This window comes from Dryobates pubescens, chromosome 33 (genome assembly GCF_014839835.1).
Source record: "Dryobates pubescens isolate bDryPub1 chromosome 33, bDryPub1.pri, whole genome shotgun sequence".
In the NCBI taxonomy this organism is placed as follows: Eukaryota; Metazoa; Chordata; class Aves; order Piciformes; family Picidae; genus Dryobates; species Dryobates pubescens.
In genome coordinates, this window is record NC_071644.1 from 5,346,479 (window position 1) to 5,367,315 (window position 20,837).

General features: G+C 40.9%; 2 protein-coding genes across 4 annotated transcripts; one reads left to right on the forward strand and one right to left on the reverse strand.

Moving 5' to 3' along the window:
- Nucleotides 1-483: 483 nt before the first annotated feature.
- On the reverse strand, nt 484-8,393 carry NMNAT1 (nicotinamide nucleotide adenylyltransferase 1). Of its 3 annotated transcripts, none has more exons than XM_054175702.1 (5): nt 8,339-8,393; nt 5,774-5,945; nt 5,107-5,290; nt 4,284-4,429; nt 484-3,043 (listed from the first exon to the last, which is right to left on the reverse strand). In XM_054175702.1, exons 2-5 carry the CDS (start codon nt 5,892-5,894, stop codon nt 2,643-2,645), a joined length of 852 nt encoding a protein of 283 aa, XP_054031677.1. In that variant the 5' UTR covers nt 5,895-5,945; nt 8,339-8,393; the 3' UTR covers nt 484-2,642. The 3 variants fall into 3 exon arrangements, with proteins under 3 accessions (XP_054031677.1, XP_054031680.1, XP_054031678.1); XM_054175705.1 differs by lacking the exon at nt 8,339-8,393 and adding an exon at nt 7,840-7,850; XM_054175703.1 differs by lacking the exon at nt 8,339-8,393 and adding an exon at nt 7,085-7,102.
- Nucleotides 8,394-8,413: 20 nt separating this feature from the next.
- Nucleotides 8,414-20,155, forward strand: LZIC (leucine zipper and CTNNBIP1 domain containing). Its single transcript, XM_054175706.1, has 7 exons — nt 8,414-8,520; nt 9,427-9,570; nt 9,749-9,884; nt 10,972-11,070; nt 11,716-11,811; nt 13,685-13,766; nt 15,231-20,155. The coding sequence occupies exons 2-7, from the start codon at nt 9,470-9,472 to the stop codon at nt 15,287-15,289; spliced, it is 573 nt and encodes a 190-aa protein (XP_054031681.1). The 5' UTR covers nt 8,414-8,520; nt 9,427-9,469; the 3' UTR covers nt 15,290-20,155.
- The last annotated feature ends 682 nt before the right edge of the window (nt 20,156-20,837 follow it).

The following is a 20,837-nucleotide window of genomic DNA, read 5'->3' on the forward strand; positions in this document are numbered from 1 at the left end:
CTCAATCCTACGTGTGGTGGAAGAGCACCGTGTTCTCTTAACAGAGCAGAACCACGTGCAGTGATGCAAAAATAAAGCTTCACTTTTGTTTGTAGAATATCTGTGCATGCATTATGACTCTAAAGAAGTTCAGTGAGCTGCATTTTTAACAAACCCTACATTTTCAAGGCTACAGATTCTCTTTTAGATCTAATCTACTCATGGAAGTGATACCTGTCTAACAGTTTTGACTACAGCACACTGCTGACTGTGATGCTGATAGGGATAACTGATTGCAACAGCAGGTTGTCAGTGTTGTAACAGACAGGTTTATGGATCCCACTTGTAAAACAAAAGAACCACGTTCATCAGTCAGAGCAACATTTGCACACTGTTCTGTTCTGTATAGACATAACTGTACTGACACCATTCTACCTGCTTAAAAACCATGCAGTCATCAGTCATCACATTTGGTTAATAATGGGGGTTACTAAAATCAGCATATTGCATGCAGTTTGTTTTATTGAAAGACCCATCACACATAACTACAGCAAAACCCAGTGAAATAGAACCACTCAAAGATCAAAACTTTATAGAACATCCTATTGAATTTGCAGTTTCTCTAAAATTACACAAGTGCACCGACATACCCCAGCATCATTTACTGGAAGAATAAACCCAGACTTAAAGTGCAGTTTTATTCTGAAAAGTGACCATACAAACAGGGTGCTTTCCCATTAGAAAAATCTTCTCTGTTTACTCAGCACGCTGGCTGACTTGAGTACTGAAGATAAGTCTGTCTTGCCCTCTGTTCCTGTCAGTCATAAAGACAGACAGCAAAAGAGGAAAGTAGATCTTGTTCTTTCCTACACATCATCAAGAATAGTTATCTTCAATCAGGTTTGGCTGTTTGACTGCTGAAGTGTCATGGGAGGCATAATTTATCCTTTACTATATTGATGATAAACAAACCCAGCCTCATTATGAGGGCAGCATAAACTGGCCTGAGCTCTAGGAGTGAAACGGCAGACCAAGCACATGATGCAGGAGCCACCAAGAAAAGAATCTAAGAATCCATGATGCTTCTTTCTGTCACAATGCATCTACAGATGCACTTCTGAGCTGTGACTCAATTTTACTACACTGATTTCCTGGCCACCTTTGCAGGCTGGAGCCAGTAGAACAGGTGTTATAATGTATGGAAACTGCAGAATTTCATGTGGGGCTCCAAGTTTGTATGCCTAGCGGTAGCTTCAGTGTGGGTTATAGGTTTTTCTAACAGCGTCTTGACTCCCCTGCTGGATTATATATATGAGATGTGCAGATGCTAGGGCCCTCTGCGATGTTCTGTGTTTGGCTTCTGTGCTCCAGACTCCCCCTAAGCTGCTAGGGAAGCCTCAGCTCTTTGGGGATCCCCTGCCCAGGGAAGGAGGATGATGCTTTGTGACAGTTATGATCCTGGAATATGTCCCTGGTTGTAGACTTGCCCAAGAGCATCTAGGCTCAAGTCTCACATTGTGCTGGAGTTGTTGGTCTGAAAAATGAGAAGAAAGTCTTCTTGTGGAGATCTTACTAAAAAGCTGTTGACCCCTAAGGTCACTTGGAAACCTTGACATTTTCAATAAGGCACAGAATCCAAACAAAAATGGGATGATAGTCAATAAAGGGAGGTAGAATTCCATCCCCATGACATTCACAGTGCCTCTCTAGTTTACATTCACCTGATACAGACAATATACAGTTAGATTCAAAACAAGATTTCTAGCAAACAAAACCATTTTACTTACAGTCTTAATACCCCACCACTTCTCCTCTCACAGAAAACAGTTCTGGCTATATACATTTAGCTCAGAAGTAAAAGATCATTTATTGTTTGAAATAAAGGGACAACTGTCTGAGAATCCCTGCAACGACACCATTATTCATTTCTATCCTATAAATTATTTGCTATAAACCAGTTTTGGAAGTAGGGCTGTCCTTCCATGAGAAACAGTGCTGAGCTCTGGAAACACAAATGGAGAGGTAAAGCACAAAGCACTTCTGGGAGCTAATCGCACAACAGCAGACAAATAGGCTGGATGTTTGCAAGGCAGGCAGCTCAAAGCATGGTCTATCTAGCACCACTTCAGCTAGGAGTACATTTTTCCCTTCCAGGATAGAGCTAAATAATTTCTTTGAGGTGCAGCACATGTTGATAATTTTGGAAGAAGTCCTGTCTATAGTTTCACCATCAGTAAATGGTACATTCTGAAATGAAATAGCTTTGTCTGTTAAGACAGTAAAAGTTATTAAGAACATTTTTGTTCTTTTATAAATAGCAGCCAGTGTTAAAACTAATCAGAACATTCAGTTGCTTTCTTTGTTAATTGGTACTTCTCCTATTAAAGTATGGTTCTTATCCTTAGTTCACAGCACTGTGACAAAGTGCTTAAACATAAAAATCATATTCTTGAATTTAAAAAGACTCTGCAGGTCCACTTACTGAGTGCACCAAACCTCACCAGCAACTACATGTGTACTAAAGCCACAGAATTAGCCCACTATTTAATTTAAAAAGAAAACAAACAAACTAAAAACCCACCAACCCCACAAACCCATATTTTCCTGTGCTGGACTGTGGGGTTTTTTTCACAGCAGAAATAAAATTTGGTGTATAGTGCCTGTTAATTCTTGGATTCACTTGCCTGTTTCTGTAAGGGAGCCAAGACAACCCCAGCATTCCTGTCTTCACTCTCTGGGCTATATAGATTATGTTTTTCTATGTATGCCTGAACTACATCAGGCACTAGGTAACGAATGCTCTGGCCCCTCCGCAGTGCTCTCCTAATCTTGGTGGAGGAAATGTCATTTGTGATCCACTCTTCCACAAGGTGAATATTATTCTTATGTCTCCACAAAATGTCAGATTCATAGATGAATTTCTGAACGCTGTTTCCAGCCCTGCTGATGCACACAAGGCCATGGTTTTCCACAATTTCTGTGATGTCCTCCAACTTCCACAGATTTGGGATCCCAAAAGATTCCAGCATGTCACTTCCACAAAGCAGTTTAACCTGTGGGACACCTTAAATAGAAAAATAAGTGAGATATAGGGATTGTTTAGACCACCTGATTTTAGCTAACCTGATGGGGACATTTAATTTCTATGCATCTTTAGTTAGGAAGAGACAATGGAATGAATAACGAGATTCAGAGTATGCAATTTAGAACTAGTAGCCTCAGTACAGGAAAAAGGTCATGGGAGTCCCTTCACTCCAAAAGACTGGAAAATAAACTCCAATGTACTTGTTTAGCCTTGGGATCAATCAATCACTGTGAGGATCAAAATAAAAGAAAATACAGAAAAGATTCCAGAATAGTGAAGTATGAAAGGATACTGCAAAGCTGCTAAAACTTCATTTGACATTCTGCAGTTAAAGAAGAACAGCTAGCTTTACAGGACAGGAGGCAGATGGGATTATGTATAAGGAAAGAAAATACAACCATAAAAGCCCCCAGAAATATAGACTGTGTGACCTGACTGCAGAGGACTCTCTACCCTATTGTGTTTTATAGGGAACCTAGAGAAGCATGTGGATAGAAACCACCCTCAAGTAATGGAGGCAAACTAGAGAGTGCTACAGATCAGCTGCTTGCAGTAATGTCACAGGGTGGGAGGAATGTAGTAAAACATCTGTCAAGATAGAATGGAAAAGCCTGCCTGATGCTCTGGGCCCTTTCTTTGATTATAACTAACTTAAAAGATTTATCAATTGAACAGTGGAGTTTGGAAATGTTCAAGGGAAGAAGTCAAGTTTTGATAATATACAGGATTAAGATGATCATTGTGCAAGGCTGTTCAAATTCTTCATGAATACTTATAATTTTATACATAAATGTGTGCATGGTAAGCTAAAGAGTTAAAGATCTAAAAGCAATAACCAAAACAAATGCTACCCTAAAATCACAAAGCCTGTTGTATGAAGTTTGAAATTACCGTTTCAAATGCTCCCATAACCAGGTATTTTGGGATTTAATCCTGTCTGTCCTTTCTTCAGCAGCTTACAATATTATCCAAAATTCCCAGCTTTAACTACAGTTCAAAGTTCTGGAGGTAAAATAGACATGTCAGGCCTTTTCCAGTTCAGATTTCATGTCCTATATATTCTACCGTTACACTCATCTTTTTACTAAGTCTGCTGCTTTGTGATGTGGGATCTCGGTGAAATCAGAACCAAGAACTAGCACCCACAAAATTACTCATCAGCACAATTCCCCTGAAATAACAAGTATTGCTAAGCATTTAATTTGCAAACAGACTCAACTTTTTACGTCTGGACTCTGGTTTTTCTTTTTAACAGGATCATGCCTGTTTGGTTCCTGTTTCCTCTTCCGTCCTGGCTTTGTTAAAGGTACAGCATTCTGCAGACTATTACTGGGATCAGAAGGTAAAAGCTTTTGATGATGGTACCTGCAAAACAGACATATTTTACATATATTAAAGATGTAGGGGAATATAGGGAAGAGTCTAGCCTACTAAATAATCTAGCACTGCTTCCTCCTGCAGGGCTTTCACAGATGAACCATCCCAGAACAGCTCTGCTGGAGCAGGGGCTTGTGAGAGCTGGGTCAGAAGATGGTCAAAGTGCAAAGATTTCAAAGCAACACTTACAAGGTTGGTTCATTTCTTTTTAAGTAAAAATTCGTTCTAAAAATCCTCATGATGCAGCAGTGGCTGGAGGAATAGAAAATGTAAAGCTTAAAGTAAGTGTTCTTTTAGACAGTTCTCATACCGACCTTAAATATAGAATCATAGAATTGTCAGGGTTGGAAGGGACCTCAAGGATCATCTAGTTCCAACCACCCTGCCATGGGCAGGGAATATGCAAGTAGACAGCACAACACAATGAGAATCAAATGAGGAAAGCTTGTGTAACATGTCCCTACCTTATTCTAGTCTTTCCTCACAAGTACCTTTTCAGCACATTTATGGCTGCAATCTTTGATTTGCAGTGCTAATATAAATGGTACTTCTGATTCAGTGAGGCTGCTCGCTGGGGGTTAACCTGCTATTATTCTAACTTGTTAGAGCTATCCTTGTTAGAGCTATAGGTACTTGAGACTTTTTAGGATTTGCCTGAGGAATACCTTAAAACTTTTAGTGTTTCCAACCACTCGCTCTGGCTGCTTTCCCAATCATCCACTTCCACCCAGTCTGAGTTTTTTGTAGCTAGTTTTGCCATAGCTACTCGGTGATTTGCACTGATCAGACCTTTCTTCTTATAGGCATCACCTACTGGTGAAATGATTCCTTTGATTACTTTGTATTTTCCTGTGGAAAAAAACAGATCACACAAGAACATGACAAGTGGTTGAGCAGATGTTGCTTCCACTGTATTGTATTCAAACTCTTACATAACCATTATTCACTGCAATCTCTAAGAAGAGCAGTGCCAGCTCTGATAGCCAGCCCAGTGGAAAAGTACGGCACACTTCTGACACCATGCAAGGCAGCTCAGCTAAAGATTTAGTAAGAAATATCAGAAAGATATATTTCTGTTAAGAAATACTATAAAACTCGTGCTTTAGCTCATTAGATTTAGTACTAAGCAACACATATATGACTGTCCTCTCACATATTTGCCCTACATGATTTTCTATGACACATACAAGCTTATTAGTTTCAATATCTAATTAGTATTTCTAAATATAACTGTCACTGTCAAACAGACATTCACAGCCACAAAATATTCAGCTTACCATTTAGGTATCTAGTTATCAGAGCTGTTCTGGATGATATAAATTATCATCCTACCTGTTTCATTGAAGTAGTCTTTAGCCAGCTCAAATAACCTTAGATGCATGTTGGTGATGGGATTGAAGGAGCCACAGGCCAGCAGTACTACCTCAGTCTTCTTGTCATCTTCCATGGCCATTCCTTGCAGCTACAGATCCAAAGGGAGGATGCTGGTGCTAGTTACCAGCCACTGCAAGGGAAGACCAAATTGAAAAACAGTTAGGCAGAAGATTTCAAGGTCAGATTGAAGTCTGTTTTCCTTCCATCGATATTCGGCCTGCGATTGTTCATGTGAGTCTGCATTATACAGTTTTCAAGAGATTAAAACAACCACCTGTAGTTCCTTCTGGTTATCCCTGGATGAAAACAACCATCTGCATGGTGCTGCAGAAGGTAAGTGGCAGGTGTAATGGGCAGATGATAGAAGAATGATGAATCTTAGAAGTTTAGAAAAAGCTGAAACTAAATACCGGATTTCACTCCCTGCTTCTTTAAAGTACAACAGTACTGTTCCATTTTTGAACTTCATCTGCTTAAGAATTGGTGAAAATAAGGAAATTTCACTACTTCTTAATTTCTCCTCATACAACACGGATTTTTGCCTCTCTATTCTTTTCTTTCATGAGAATATTCTGGTTTGCTGAAATGGTTTCTCCTTGAACAAATGAAAACCAGAATATGCTACAGGCCATTCTCCTGCATTTGCTGTTTGTGAGATGTCCCAGACATCTGTGTTGAGCACTGAATAGTCTGCCATTGTTTCTACAGCAACATCACTGCCTACAAAAATCCCACAAGGTCACCCTCACATTCTGTCTCCTTTACAAAGAAGCTGAGTGATGTTCTCAGCTGCCATAGTGGTGAGATATCATCACAGCTAAAGCTTGTGACAGCTACAATGGACAAACATCAAATAGCCCTGGAATAAAAGGAAGTCTTGCAAGGCTTTGCATTTGGCAACTTTTCTGTGCTTTCAAGAGTTTCACAAACTTTAAAAATATTCATTATTACTGCAGAGTTGTTCAGCATTTGAAGGGTTTGGTGCTACTTGCAATGCAGTCTTCACAGGAGCATCAGCTAAAGGAGTTACTATGGGAACAGGCAAGGAAAGGAGTTAGACTTGCCTTTGTAATGCATAAAGCCCTACTTTCCACAGAAAGTGACTCATTGCAAACTTGAAAAGGGTTCATTTTCCCCTTTAAAGAAAAAAAAAGGCAAAGACAAAATAGAGAAGATTGAAAATATTTAGTGTCTTTTCTGGGGGTATTATTTTCTCACTGCTAATTTTACAGTCTTGAGAAACAGGTAATTATTGCATCAGAAACTCACCTTGTAGCACTTCATATCTGCCTAGAAAATGAGAATATGATTTATTAGCTTGCACATACGCTCAGTCTCCTAATCTGGAATGACATCCTCTCTCTAGGACTGTTTTTTTGCAGACAGCAGCTTCATGGTTTATGAAAAGGGAAGGAAATTACAAAGAGGTATCATCCCATGATTGCCTTCAGTTATGTCATCCTTATAACCAGCACAGGACTATCAGATCTGGGATCTGGTTTGTATAAAATAACCTTTATACACTCTAACTTTCTGGGGAAAGCTATGCAATTTGTTCATCCCAGAAGAGAAAAAGAAGAGTAGGTTCCAGTGATGATAGATACCCAGCCACTGCCTGAGCTGTACCATGAACTGTCTACTCTCACTGTATAATAACATCAGGAGCTTTGATTAATTATGTATTACTTGGCACTGCTTGACACGATTCTGATCATTGCAGGTTGACCACAAGATCCAAAACAGCAGCCCAGCTCCTGCTATGCAGGGATGAGAGATCTGCATGCAGGTCTGTGTTTAGTTTCACAAAAGAGAGAACAGTGTTAAAATAATGTTATGCCAAATACTAAATGAAATACAGACTCAAGATGGGGAAATTAAGCAAAAGGGTCTGCAGTCAGATTTTCCTTTAATTGTAGGACATCCTGGATGATTTTTCCTTCTTAAAGAAAAGTGAGGTGCCCTGTGATGTAGTCATTTTCATGTATGCTTATACACAATATCAGTATGCTTATACATAATCTTACCAACATTTAGCATGCACTCTTGCAGTCCTGCTCGTGATTAGCTGGATTGGACATGTGTTTGCTCAAAACCCCATCAGAGTATGGGTGCAGTGGGTTTTGGGATGGTTCTGAAAACCAACTGTTAGCTTCTCTGGGTAAGCAGGCAGTTAGCAGTGTGCTTTAGTCCACCTAATTTACATTTCGGAGGTAAATATTTATTCATCACGCTTTTCTGTCTGTAGAACATAAACACCATTAAATACTGGGGTCACGGCGCGCTGGCGGATGCTAGCAGCTCCCTCACAAGCAGCACTTCAGTTCCTGGTCGTTTCAGCACCTCCTCCCCACAGCTCCGCTCCGCCGGAGGCCTGCAAATGGCTACGGCCCCGAGGACTCAGGGCGCAGCTCAGGTCCCAGCCCCGCGGCTCTGCGGCCGCTGCGGCCGCCACGGCTCCCACCGGCGGCCCCGCTGCCCCCGCCCCGCCTCGAGCCGGCCGCGCCTCCCGCCGCCCGCGCTTACCGCCCGGGGCCGCGCCGCCAGCTCCTTGCACAGGGCCCGCACTGGGCGGCGCGGCCGTGCCGCGCTCTCATTGGCCCGGGCGCGCCGGAAGCGGCGCCTAACGGACGCGGCCCGCTCCCCGTTCCCTTCGGCTCTCGTTGCGGCTTCTGTTGCCGCTCCCACCCGGCCGCGGCCTGCCCCAGGTGAGGCGGCGGCCGCAGGCCCGGCGGCGGGCAGGGCTGAGGCGGGCGGAGAGGGCGGTCACGGCTTCCTTCCTGTGCAGGCGACCCTGCCTGCAGGAGTGCGGCTGGCGCGGACTCACCTCCGTGAAGTGCGGGAGTCAAGGAGGAAGAGCCAGGCTGGAGCTTGGCCTCGGGATTAGGCAGGACCCGGATAGTGCCCAAGTTCTTTCTCGGTTCTCTTACACCTAACTCTGCTGTTCGCTCTCCTCTCTCGCACCTTTCTAGCAGAGAGGGTCACCTTTCCTTGTCTCTGTTCCGGCTGCTGGAGCCGGTGGCGTTGGTGCAAACCTCAGAATTGTCGGTCAGAGGTTGTGGTGCTGGTTTGATAGCCTGGGGTATCCCATTGATGCTGCCCACGGCCAGATGTCGACTCCTGTTTGGTACCCGAAGAAGCACTATTGTCCTCTAGAATGTTCACGTTTTCTACAGGCAACGCTTCTGTCTGAAGCTCTTGCAGGCCTTAGACACTTGCATCCGGGTTGTTCTGTGTATTAGCATATCTGCCATTGCTTATCTAGGTTGAAGCTATTTAATGCTTTCCCAAGGAGTCCCTTGGAAGAGTAGAATCTGTTTCATATAGAGGAGCCTCAGTATTTTGCTATTGCCACTTGGTTTCAAGCTTGTTTGTGTTGTAGCAGTTTCAGTCACTACCCTGGTAAGCTGCCTCTTGCTACAAAGATAACATTCCTGTAGAGCCAGCTTATCATTTCTGTATTTCCGCTGCAAGGAGCTCCCAGTGTTTTGATTAGACATTCTGTGATTCTGGTTTGGTTGTTTGCTTTTTGGTTTTGTTTTTTCTTCTGATGGAGCATTTAAAAATCAGCTTTAATTTGTTCATACACAACAATAAAATATTCTTTTTCCTAGGAGTGTCATGTAACAAATTAAAATTTTCATCTGAACACAGAAAATGGCTTCAAGAGGAGCAACGGAGACCAGTAAACTGAAACAAAACTTGGAAGAGCAGTTGGACAGATTAATGCAGCAGCTTCAAGATCTGGAGGAATGCAGGTAACAGATGCTTTATTGTTATAGGGGAATATTTTTCTTAGGTGGCTGGCAGAATAAAGTGGTGCCTTTCAAAAGCCTTGTGACTTGTTTGGTTTATTTTGTGTTTTGCTATGGCTTTATTTATTTTTAGGATGCTTGCATTGGGTAACAAAAATGTGGTTTGTTGTATCCTTTCTAGAGAGGAGCTAGATGCAGATGAGTATGAAGAAACCAAAAGAGAAACTCTGGAACAGCTGAATGAGATCAATGACTCCCTGAAGAAGATTATGTCTGGAGATATGACTTTGGTGGATGAGCTCAGTGCGATGCAACTGGTAAGGATGATGTGTTACTAAAAGTAGTTCATGTTCTGCTTGCACTCACTGAAACAGAAAATAGATATAGATGGTTCATTACAGTTTTTAAACAGGTATGTGTGAAACCTAGATCTATGTAGCTAATGTTTTTATTACTTAATATATATGCACATATAAAATCTTGGTTAAACCTCTCATTTTCAAAAGGAACAAAAGTGTTGCAGAATTAGAAGTGTAACACTGCAGAAAAAAAGGTGTGAGAAATTGCAGGGACTAAGGATATCAGAACCCTAACATTAGAAAATAAAATGCTACAACAAAATGATTGTAAAAGGCATGAGAGACAATCCAGGACAATACATACCACAAGAATGAAGTTTGTGCCTGTTTGCTGTAAAGCATGAAGTTAGCATTTCTTGTTCTCTTAATGGATTTCAGATTCCTATCGCCCTAAATGAAAGGGATGTAGGAGTGACTGCAACTTTTAAGTTCTTTTAGCGAATTGATCTTATTTTATGCTGACCTCTAAACTTTTGATGTATTTTCTGTCTTTTCAAATGCTTAATTAGAGAGTGATTTGTTCCTTCTGAGCCCTGCGTTTTAAGGCTTTGTATCCAGAGAGACCATAATTTGTCCAGACATAAGTGGTGAGATTTAATCATAATAGTTTTGGTGGTCCATAGGGGATTTTGAATAACAGTAGGAGATTTGCCTCATCATTTACATTCTGCTTACCCTTAGAAGAGCTGTAATCATCACTATGGGCATTAAAACTGCTAAAGATAGCATAGCACTTCCACTTGTGATATGCTAATATCAGGAAGATGTTGAAAATTATTACAAATCAAGGCCTGGACTGTAATGAAAAGTTGCATGGCTCCTTCTCAGTGTGGCTGCACTAATTAGTGGATTTTTGAAGCCCAGCATAAAGGTCATATTTTTTTTTTATCTCACTTCCATAGTTACGCCGGAAAAAAGAAAAGCTGTCTGTATCAAAGGATGCAGAGGACACTAATGATGCTTTGCAGCCTTCATTAATCTTGTCATGCAGCTGTAACTTGTGACTGCTGTTAATTCTGGTCTTTTCTTGCTCTTTTCCTTCTAGGCAATACAAGCAGCCATCAGCCAAGCATTTAAAACTCCAGAAGTAATTAGAATGTTTGCAAAGAAACAACCAAGGCAACTGAGGACAAGGTTGGCAGAGGTGAAGTTTCTGTTTCACTGTTCAAAAATTGTTTGAGCTAGAATTATTGAAATGTGTAATGATCTCCAGGAGAGCTGCAAGTGCATTAGAAAACAGCATCATAAAGAGATACAGCAAATACTGAAAGAGAACATCTCTCTTTCACATGTGTTTGGAGCTGGTGGGGGCAAGAATATATATTTCTTGAATTACCTCCTGTCTTGCTGCTTCAAAAAATGTGATTAACAGTGAACTGAGTCTAACTGCAAAAATCTGGAGACACTTAAGCTGTAGTTGTACTGAGGGGCTGGAGAGTGCACTTAGTGTTTCAGAGATGTGGAGTGAACTTGAGAGCTAGATAAAGTGGAATGAAATGCGATGTATCGGTGACATGTGAGTCCAGAATTTTGAATCTGTGAGTCTCTGACAGAGCAGCTCAAGTTTGGAGAAGTCCAGGATGATAAGGTTCCATGCAATGAGTATTTGCAGAATGTCCAGCAAAACTTCACAATCATCTCTTAAATTATAGGTAGCTCTGCTCCTTCCTTCTGTGGGCACCATACTTACTGATGATGTATTTAGGCTGTTGCATCTCTCATGCTGTTTTGTTGAGTGAAACTAATGGGAAGCTTACATATGGTGACTTTGGTTTCTCCTGGTGTACAGATGGACCGAGACTTAATGGTTGGGAAATTGGGACGAGACCTCTACACACAGCAGAAGGTGGAAATCCTGACTGCTCTCAGGAAGCTTGGTGAGAAGGTAAGGTGGTGTCCCTTATACAAGGCTCTTCTACTTCAAAATGAGCAGTCTGGTACAAACTGATATTTTCAGGTGCTCCAAAACAAGTCTTACTGTCCAGCTAGCACTTGTCCACTTGGCAGCAGCTATTCAAGTCTACTTACATACATTGAGCTTTATTTACTTTTGTGTTGGCAGTATCTACCTCTTGATACAAGATAGATTGGAGAGAGAGCTACCTTCCAATACCTGAAGAGATCCTACAGGATGGCTGGAGAGGGACTTTTCATAAGGGTGTCTAGCAACAGAACAGCAGGGAATGGTTTGAAGCTGAGGGAGAGTAGGTTTAGACTGGATCTTAGGAAGAAGTTTTTCAGTACGAGAGTGGTGAGACTGTGGAACAGGTTGCCCAGAGAGGTTGTGGAATGCCCCCTCTCTGGAGGTGTTCAAGGCCAGACTAGATGAGGCCCTCAGCAGCTGAGCCTGGTTGAGAGGCGTCCCTGCCTGTAGCGGGGAGGTTGAAGTAGATGATCTCTAAGGTTCCTTCCAACCAAAGTCACTGTATGATTCCAAGTGATAAAACGTTTCCCCAGTGAGTACACGGGCGGTAGAACAATCCCCGGGTTTTACCACTAGAGGGAGGAAGAGAAGTTATTTCTTCTGTTGGTGTACGCAGGAAATGGGTTGCTGTGTATCTCCATACCTATTCTTTCTGAGGAAATAAGGGTATATAATGGAAAAGATCAAGTGCAGTACTTAAAGGAGCTGCATTCCAAGTAGGTGATATTAGCAAATGCTTTCCTTCAGAATATGTTTATTGCTTGACTGTCAGAGAAAAAACTAGTTTGGAAATAGGTTAAAAGGCAAGTTAAGATTGTGAACTGAATGTGTGACAATATCTGATCCTCCTGGCATGACTTCTTGTATCACTTTACACGAGCCACTTCATCACACTGATATAATCTCTTTATTAAATGATCAGTAACCTAATTTGGAGAGGACTTGCTAGGATAGTGGGTTCAGATGTGTTCTAAATGTGAAAAATGATGGGAAATGTTACATGTGTGTCTGTACATGTTACATGTTTGTCTGCAGAAGATGAAGTAGTTAGATGCTGACAAGGCACAGCAGAGGCAGGTAACTAATACCTCTTTCCTCATTCCAGCACCTGAATGAGGTGCTGTACCTGATTTCTGTATTTTTAATAAACTGACACAAAACCTGTGGTGAATTTGACACACTTATGCTTTGCTTTAATGAGAGATATCCAAGGCTCCTTAAATGAGGCAAGTTTTAACTTGGAATATCTGAACCTTCCAAATGTAGGTTACTACTTCATTACTGTAAATATTTTATGGGCATCTGTCATGAGGCATCAGAGCATCTAAGTAAAAGCAAAATGCACATGTGCAAATGCCACTTAGAAAGCAGAGAACCATTTCTAGGTCACTGACTCTTGGCGTGGTCCAAGCTGGTAGTGACTGCATATTTTTACTTTCCTCAGTAGATGATATCAAGTGAGCTTCAGTCTTGGCTCATTGTGTTGACCACATGACCAAAAAAGATTGGGTTTTGGTGCAGAGGTCCAGAGTGAACTTTTCATCACAAATTATCACTGGAGCTCAGCTTGATGGTGCATGTAGGGGCATGTGTGCTACTGTATCTACTATCCTTGGGCTGGCAGGCATCTCATTGAGGTAAAATTCAGTGGCAGGGGTGAGTAATTTGCATTTCTGCTTTGGCTTTTAGTATGCCGCTTAAAAACTGCAGACTGCCAGTTGGCTGTAGCCTGTCTTAGTTCATGTAAGTGTGCATGTAAATGATGGAAGTTAGAATGGTGGGAATATGCACAGTTAAGGTACCAAGTTCACAGGTTGGTTTGTTTTTTATGTAGCTTACCCCAGATGATGAGACATTCTTGTCAGCAAATGCTGGTGCAGCCCTGAGCCAGTTTGAGAGAGTCTCCACTGACCTTGGTAAGTTTGCGTTGTCATAACTTAAAATTTCTTTGCCTCATTTAACACTGATTTATAGAAATACCTGTGATTCCCCTGTGAAACAGAAAATAGGAGCAAAAGGTGGTTGCCATTCAGTTTTGATGTACATTTTCCTGTTTTATTAACAATGAAATTCCTGATGCACCATCCACAAGGAAGAAATAGTGCAGCAAGTAAATCCAGGGCCAAATATCCATAAAATGCCAAGTGTTGCCCGTAATGCTGAAGGGATAAATGTCTTGTCTCAAGCAGAGATAGTGTTCTTACAGTTAAAAAGATCTCTTTTGCATCATTGACTCTCTTCAGGAGAGCTTTTTCCTCTGCTCAATGCAGAGAATTTGGCAGTTATTGGCACACTGTCAAAATACAGCTTTAAAGCACTCTTCTTGCCATCGTTGTCATAACTAATTACAGTGGGAAGACCAACAGTTCAGTTATACTGTGCATAAAATAAGCACAACAGTTCATCCCAGCGTTACTTAGAATTGTGATGAAAGAACTGTGAATGGCAGGAACGTGTCAGACTAGGTCAGCGTACAAGTAAACTGTCTCTGTGACCTACCTTTCAATACTCCTCTGTTTGAGAGTGTCAGCAAGGTTAGAATCTTGTTGTTCAAGAGGGTGCTTTGTTAGGGTTGACCTTGGCTGGCCTCCAGGTAACCACCAAGACACTCTCTTTCCCCTACTCATCAGGACAGGGGGAGAAAATGAAATAAACTCATGGATCAAGATAAAGGCAGCTTAATAAGGAAAAGTAAAGGCTGTGCACAGAATGAAAGGAAAAGAAAAAGACTTGTTCTCTTCCTCCTGTCAGCAGCCACTTTGTGGGAAGTAGGTCCTCAGTATCCTGTGGTTTGAACTAGATGATCTTTAAGGTCCTTTCTAACCCCAAACATTCTGTGATTCTATGTGTAGCAGTTCCTTTGGAAGACAAATACCCTAATAACAAATCTCTCCCCACCTCCTTCCTCCTGGCTTTTCTTGCTGAGCAAGGTGTTGTATGGTATGGACCCTCCCTCTATTCAGCTTGGGTCAGCTGTCCTGGCCGAGTCCCCTCCCAAGCTTCGTCCCACCCTGAGCCTGCTGTCCTTTGGGAGGCAGACAGCCTGGATCCTGTGCCAGCACTGCTCAGCAGCAGCCAGACATTGGTGTGCCACCAGCACCTTTCTAGCCACACATAGAAAGCACAGCAGGATGAGAGCTACTGTGGGGAATCTTTTAACTCCATCCCAGGCAGACCCAATACAGTATGGTTGGTGTCAGACCTGTCAAGCCAGTTTGTCTCCTGTTTGGCTGGGTTTTTTAAATTAGCTCAAGTGTTCTACTTTTCAAATGTAGGTTTGATTTCTTTTGATCTCAGATGTTTTTGCATGATTTAAATTGTACATAAGGAAATTCATGATTTCTACTAATACTTACTGAAAATGTTTTTTCCTCTCATAGGATCAGGAGACAAAGTCTTTGCTCTAGCAAGTTTTGAAGTAGAAAAGGCAAAACACTGAAGAGGTGCGTGAGGCTTGTGTCTCTCCAGTTATCAGCAGCATTGGAATTCTGTCATATTGCATTTGGGTGTTCTGTTTTTAACGTTGGAAAAAAGCAGGGCAAAGCAAAACACAAATCCTAAACCTCTTGGGTTCTTAACCAGAAGATATGAAGCAAACAGCCTTAAGTGCACTTTGGAACCCTGGTGTCTGTAACCCTTAGTAATGTAAGCTCTGAGGCTGAACACTAAGTGGGTACTCTAAAAACAAAAGCATGGTCTGACTGTCTTTGGAAAGAATCAGCTGTTTTCAACTTTTCTGAGTGTCTATTTCTCTAACTATTAAACCATAATCTTTTTGCATGTGGTTGGAGTAAGCAGATCCTTCTGTGGAACAGTCCTAACGAGTGGTTTTTGGGGTGATTCTGCACATTGCTTTCAAGTTGTCTTAAACTTTGTCTGGACTCACATACTAAGTAGTTTGTATGGGGAATAGGTTGAAGCTCTGAAAAACTGACATAGCTAATTTGAAATGCCATCTTTCTACAAACTTATTTGCAGAAGAACCCAGATGAGACTGGATGCTCATCATTGGCCCTTAGCTGCTTGTTTGCTGTGCAGATGAACAAGCATCATTGTGTCCTAGCCTAGGCTGACAAACAATGGAAGTCCTGTAGAGAAGCTTCTGGAGTAATTTAACTTTGTGTATTGAAATGACAGGGAATGGCTAGGAAATGGCAATGAGAAGCCCTTTGTGTGACTTTTCTAGTTTGGGGTATTAAAACTACATGCTACCATTATTTCCTGGTATTGCTGGGATAGCATGAAATAGCTTGCAAGCAGAAACAAGTTTTAAAAGGGTAGGGGGGGAAGCTCTCATTACATATTCAATGCAAGTGTTGCTCAGTCTATTTATCAGATGGTGGAGCTGCTGAGAGAGGAGGGCTTGTGCCTTCACAAAGAAGTTAGGCTCTTGAATAATTTTCAGGGTGTTGTAAGATTTAAAATCACATATTGTTGAATTTTTATCTCCCCGTCTGAAGGAACTACTTGGGATATGTGTTTAACTTCCAAATTAACTGGGGATTTTTTTGGTGAGATCCATGTTAGGGATCTTTTTCTTAAACTGCTGCCTGTTTCACACTTTAATTCAGTACTTGTTAGCATTTTGTGTTAGCTGACTGGAAGCCTGTATTCCACTGAGAGTTTTTTCAGCTTAAGACGTGCATTTCAAGTCTGCTCTACCCTTGGTAAATATTCAGATGCTGACCTAATGATACTGGTAACCAAAAAGAAAAAAGACATTTATTGTTTGAATTTTATACCTGTTACTCTTCTTATTCTAAAGGAAAGTATACAGCTTCTAGCTGTAAAAACAAACAACAAAAAAAGGGGGCAAAAAACCACCACGCAAAAAGTACTTAATGCAAAAAAAACAGTTATTTCTCTCTGTTTCTGTGCAAGGAGAGTTCAAACAGAAGACAGTTTTGGATCCTTTAGACTATATGTTTTAACAGGGAGTTAGTGCTTCCTTTCTTTGGGGAGCTTCAGAGGTGGAGAAAGTGTTAGCAAAATCTCATTGGCCAAGGGAGTGTTTGGCTGTGTGTGGTGATGTGCTATTGTTATCTGGCACCCCTTAGAGAAGTGTGACTTGCCAGTTCCCCTTCCCATAAGATGGGGCAGGAATGTATTGTGAGAAGAAAGCTGCCATTTTGTTGCTTTAACTCTGCATATTATCTGGGTTTTATCTAGGTGATAACTTTTCCTTAAATGAGAGCAAAGTGCAATAACCAAATGCAACAGAGGTTGATGCTTATGCAACAAATGATATTAAAAAGAGGTGGAACAGAGATCTCTACCTGTATTGCTAGAGTGCTAGGTGTATATGCAGGACAACTGGATTTTGTGCTAGTTTTAGTGATTGGGTGTATTTTGATGTCTTATTTAAGTTTGAAGCATGCTTATGATCTGTCAAATGTGATAGATGCTTTCACAGTCTGTTCCTGGAAAGATAAGGATGGTGATATTCCTGGAAAGATCAGAATTCCCAGGGAATAAGTGATCTTGTTTCCATCTTGTTAGTGCTTTGAACTATAAAAATTAAGAAATGTGCTAAAAGGATGATACTGAGATTCTTTTAGTAATGGTTTATAAAGCAACTTTTAAACCCAAATGTTGGGGGGATTTAGTTCCAGTTTATGGTGGAAGAGAATGGCTGTTCTGGCAACAGTGGAGTTGACCCTGCCTTTGTCAGCAAAGAAGGTGGCCCACTGCTTCAAGGAATCGTGTGTTTAATGGAGCAGAACTTCTGTGTTTTACATATCACATATATGTCTTAGGATTTTATAGCTAGGCTTGAGCTTCAGTGAGAGCTGCTGGTAAATTGAGTAGACTGTGGATACTCTCTTGCTATGTTAATCTCTGTGTCACTTAGAGACTAAGTGGGTAGCATAGTCTCTAAACTTAAAATTCATGTGATCAGTCATTTAGATCGCACTTATGGGGCATAAATACCTTATAAATAAGGAAATCTAATTGTAAAGTAGGACTGGAGTAGGGTCAAGCAGGAAATATGTGGTTTAGAATGTCTTTTGATTTAATAGGTTTTCCTTTGGAAATGTAGTTTTTTAGAACTGAAAGGACAGACAGTATAGACAGTGTCATTGATGTCTTTCACTGATGGAACTTTGTTCTGCTTTCTTTTTACTTCGATGAGGTCTTTTCTGTCCATTATATCAGAACTGTTTTCCTGTCTGGGCCAGTGTTATGTTCTCTGACAAAGGCTGTGATTGCAGCTTAATAGCTGAGAGCAGCTTATTAAAAGGCATTATTAGACAGTCTAAAATTATTGAAAACAAAACAGTCCGTGGGGACTGTAGCTGCCTTCTTTTCCTTTCTGCTCATTACTGGTGCTAAGTAACTCTTCTCCCCCCCCACACCCCCCAACCTGCTTGCAGCATTAGTATGTAAATTAAATCTCTTGGTGCTCCCACAGATCTCAGTAAGTTTACAGTATAATGATATGGAAATCTTTTGCCTTGTAGTTTGAGAGGTGTATGTTTCCAGGAGAAACTCTTGTTTTGTTGATTTGCAACTATTTCAGGATTCTTTCAAAGTTTCTGTACTGCAGGCAGTTGTACAACTCCTATTAAACTGATCCTTGACTGAATTTATTTTTAACGTTGTGCTCCTTCTGCTTTTGAAAAGCTTTCTCATGGTTTAGATGGACAAAGGTGTGATTGAGATCAGTGATCAGTGTTACTGCAAGGTTCAGTATGCCAGGCCAGGACTCCCTTCCCAACACTGCAAAGGATCGGAAGGCATAGCTCTGACCCAGAGGCTGGGTATGTCCTGCAGAATGCCCTGACTATCAGTGCCATTTAAAGAGGAAGCTATTGCCTATATGAAGCTATTCATCTGTTGACCCCAGTAAATAGTTGTTTAAGTCACCTGCTTGAAGTGGTTAGATTAATTTCAGAGGTGTGGTAAGTTAATTGGTATGCTGTGCTAAGTACTTTGCCAGATAATCCTGGGACGTACCTCCACTGCAATCTCAAATGTTTCTGCAGGGGCTAGAAAGAAGTCCACAATCTCTTTATTATAATGCAGTTATTTGCTCAAATAAAAACTGGTAACAAAAGAACAACTGCTAAATGAAAGCACGGGTTTGTTGTTTAACATACAAGCTTGTTTGAGTTGCACCCAGGCTCAGCTGTAGAGCCAGGCAGATCACTTATTTTCAACACCTCTTTCTCTCCTGGAGTAAAATACAGGATTATGAGACTTGAATATCGAGTGCTGTGAAGTTGTTATTGATCATACATGCCTTTGAAGAATAAAAGTCCTTTGTTTTTTGTTTATCCTTTTTTTACTTCTGAAATAAGAATGGTAGAGTACAGTCACTTTAAAAACATCAGCAAAGTTGCCCAGAGTTCTTTTTGGCCATATATAACCCCTTTTTTTAATCTTCTTTCTCTATAAGGTGAGTCTAGTGATTGTACTGATCTAAAAGAAAGAGTGTTAGAGAAAATTGAAGCTTCAAATGCTCTGTCTCTCTTTCTTCTGTCTTTGTCTCTTTGTATTATTTCCTTTCTTTGATCTTGAATGGCAAAGTAGCAAGTTGTCTTTGTCTTAAAGCAAAAAGACAAGATTTCTTAAGAGATCCTTTAGTTCATCATGTTACCTTGCCTGTTAAAATCAAGTTCATTTTGATGGAGAATTCTATTGTCTCATTAGTGGCTGAAATGGTAGGCAAATTGAAATAGAACCATTTGGTTTTGTTCCCAGTATGGCCATTTCCTTCCTATAGAAGGACAAATACAATTTTCACACTGTAAAGAAATAAAAGCCAGCCTGCAGGCATCTTTTAGCTCCTACATTTCCATTATTTTTAAATTATCCTCACTGAGTTCTGGGGAAGTCTTTTCTATTAGGGCAGTAAACTCTTCTTTCAAATCTGTCTGCTTAGCTACCTACAAGGGAGGAACAGAAGTGCTCATGTTGGGGAGGTTTTCTTTAGGACTCATGGAAAATGTGACACCTTGTCTTGGAATGAGGTTGCATAGGTTTTAACTTTTATAGGGAGGGGATAGAATTACTGAGGTTGCCCAAGATTGCTCTCCCTTCACTTTTAAATACTCGAGCTTCCCACCTCAGTCACACAGGAGATGCTGGTGTTGAGAGCATCTGAAAAGGTGGCCTAAAGTTTCTGGCACTACTTACTCTGAAACATTTTTTCTTCTTGTTAGTCTGTAAGGTAAGGTTTTAAAAGAGGAAATATAGCCATAAGGATAGTGGACATAGGTGTAGGTAAGGCACTACTGTGCCACACACTGAAATATCTACTGTAATCTAACACTCTAATTATTTAATAGCAGATTTATTTTTAAAGCAATTTCTGATCCGGATATCTCTTTGTACCTCGGTATTGTAATGATAATGTTTAGGATCTTGTTTTCAACATACCTCCAGAAGTAGGTCAGTAACGATGGCAGATGTTCTGAAAGCCATTAGGCAGAACCACCTGCAGATCCTGCAGACAGAGAAGTGTTAATGTCTGGGTGAACAGCTCTTCTTTGGAGTGTCCAGTTAATAGCCTTGAGAGCTGGAGATTAAAATGAAGTTCTTTAATGTTGTCATAAAAGAGTGTGCTTTGCAGCTTTGTAAATCCCAAATTTAACCTGGGAACACTTCTGTTTTTGAATAAAATATGCAGCTGAGAAGGTTTCTTACTGTATTAACAAAAAAAGAAAAAGACATAGTCATTGCTACTTTTTTTTTTTTAATGCTAAAGGCCTTTTTTGTCCATCTCTTAAGTACCTCTGCATACCTCCACACTGTGTGGTCTGCAGAAATATTAGGGGGGTTGGACAAGATGACCTTTGAGGGTCCCTTCCAATGCAATACAATGCATGAATCAGTGAACTAAGGCAGCTGAACTATTTCTTTAATTTTCTGGTATATGCTCTCCAGTCTTCACCAGTTGTGCTTGCCACTGGTCATGGACATTTCAACTGATTGTTGTGAACCTCCATCATTTATTATAGTGTCCCAAAGACTTGATTGGTTGA

Coding starts and splice junctions, on each gene's coding strand:
- LZIC (XM_054175706.1), top strand. CDS start 9,470: ATGGCTTCAAGAGGAGCAACGGAGACCAGTAAACTGAAACAAAACTTG. Junction 9,885..10,971: donor AGCTCAGTGCGATGCAACTG/GTAAGGATGATG, acceptor TTTTCCTTCTAG/GCAATACAAGCAGCCATCAG. Junction 13,767..15,230: donor GAGAGTCTCCACTGACCTTG/GTAAGTTTGCGT, acceptor TTCCTCTCATAG/GATCAGGAGACAAAGTCTTT.
- NMNAT1 (XM_054175702.1), bottom strand. CDS start 5,894: ATGGCCATGGAAGATGACAAGAAGACTGAGGTAGTACTGCTGGCCTGT. Junction 5,291..5,773: donor AGACTACTTCAATGAAACAG/GTAGGATGATAA, acceptor TTTTTTCCACAG/GAAAATACAAAGTAATCAAA. Junction 3,044..4,283: donor CCAGAGTCCAGACGTAAAAA/GTTGAGTCTGTT, acceptor TTTCTATTTAAG/GTGTCCCACAGGTTAAACTG.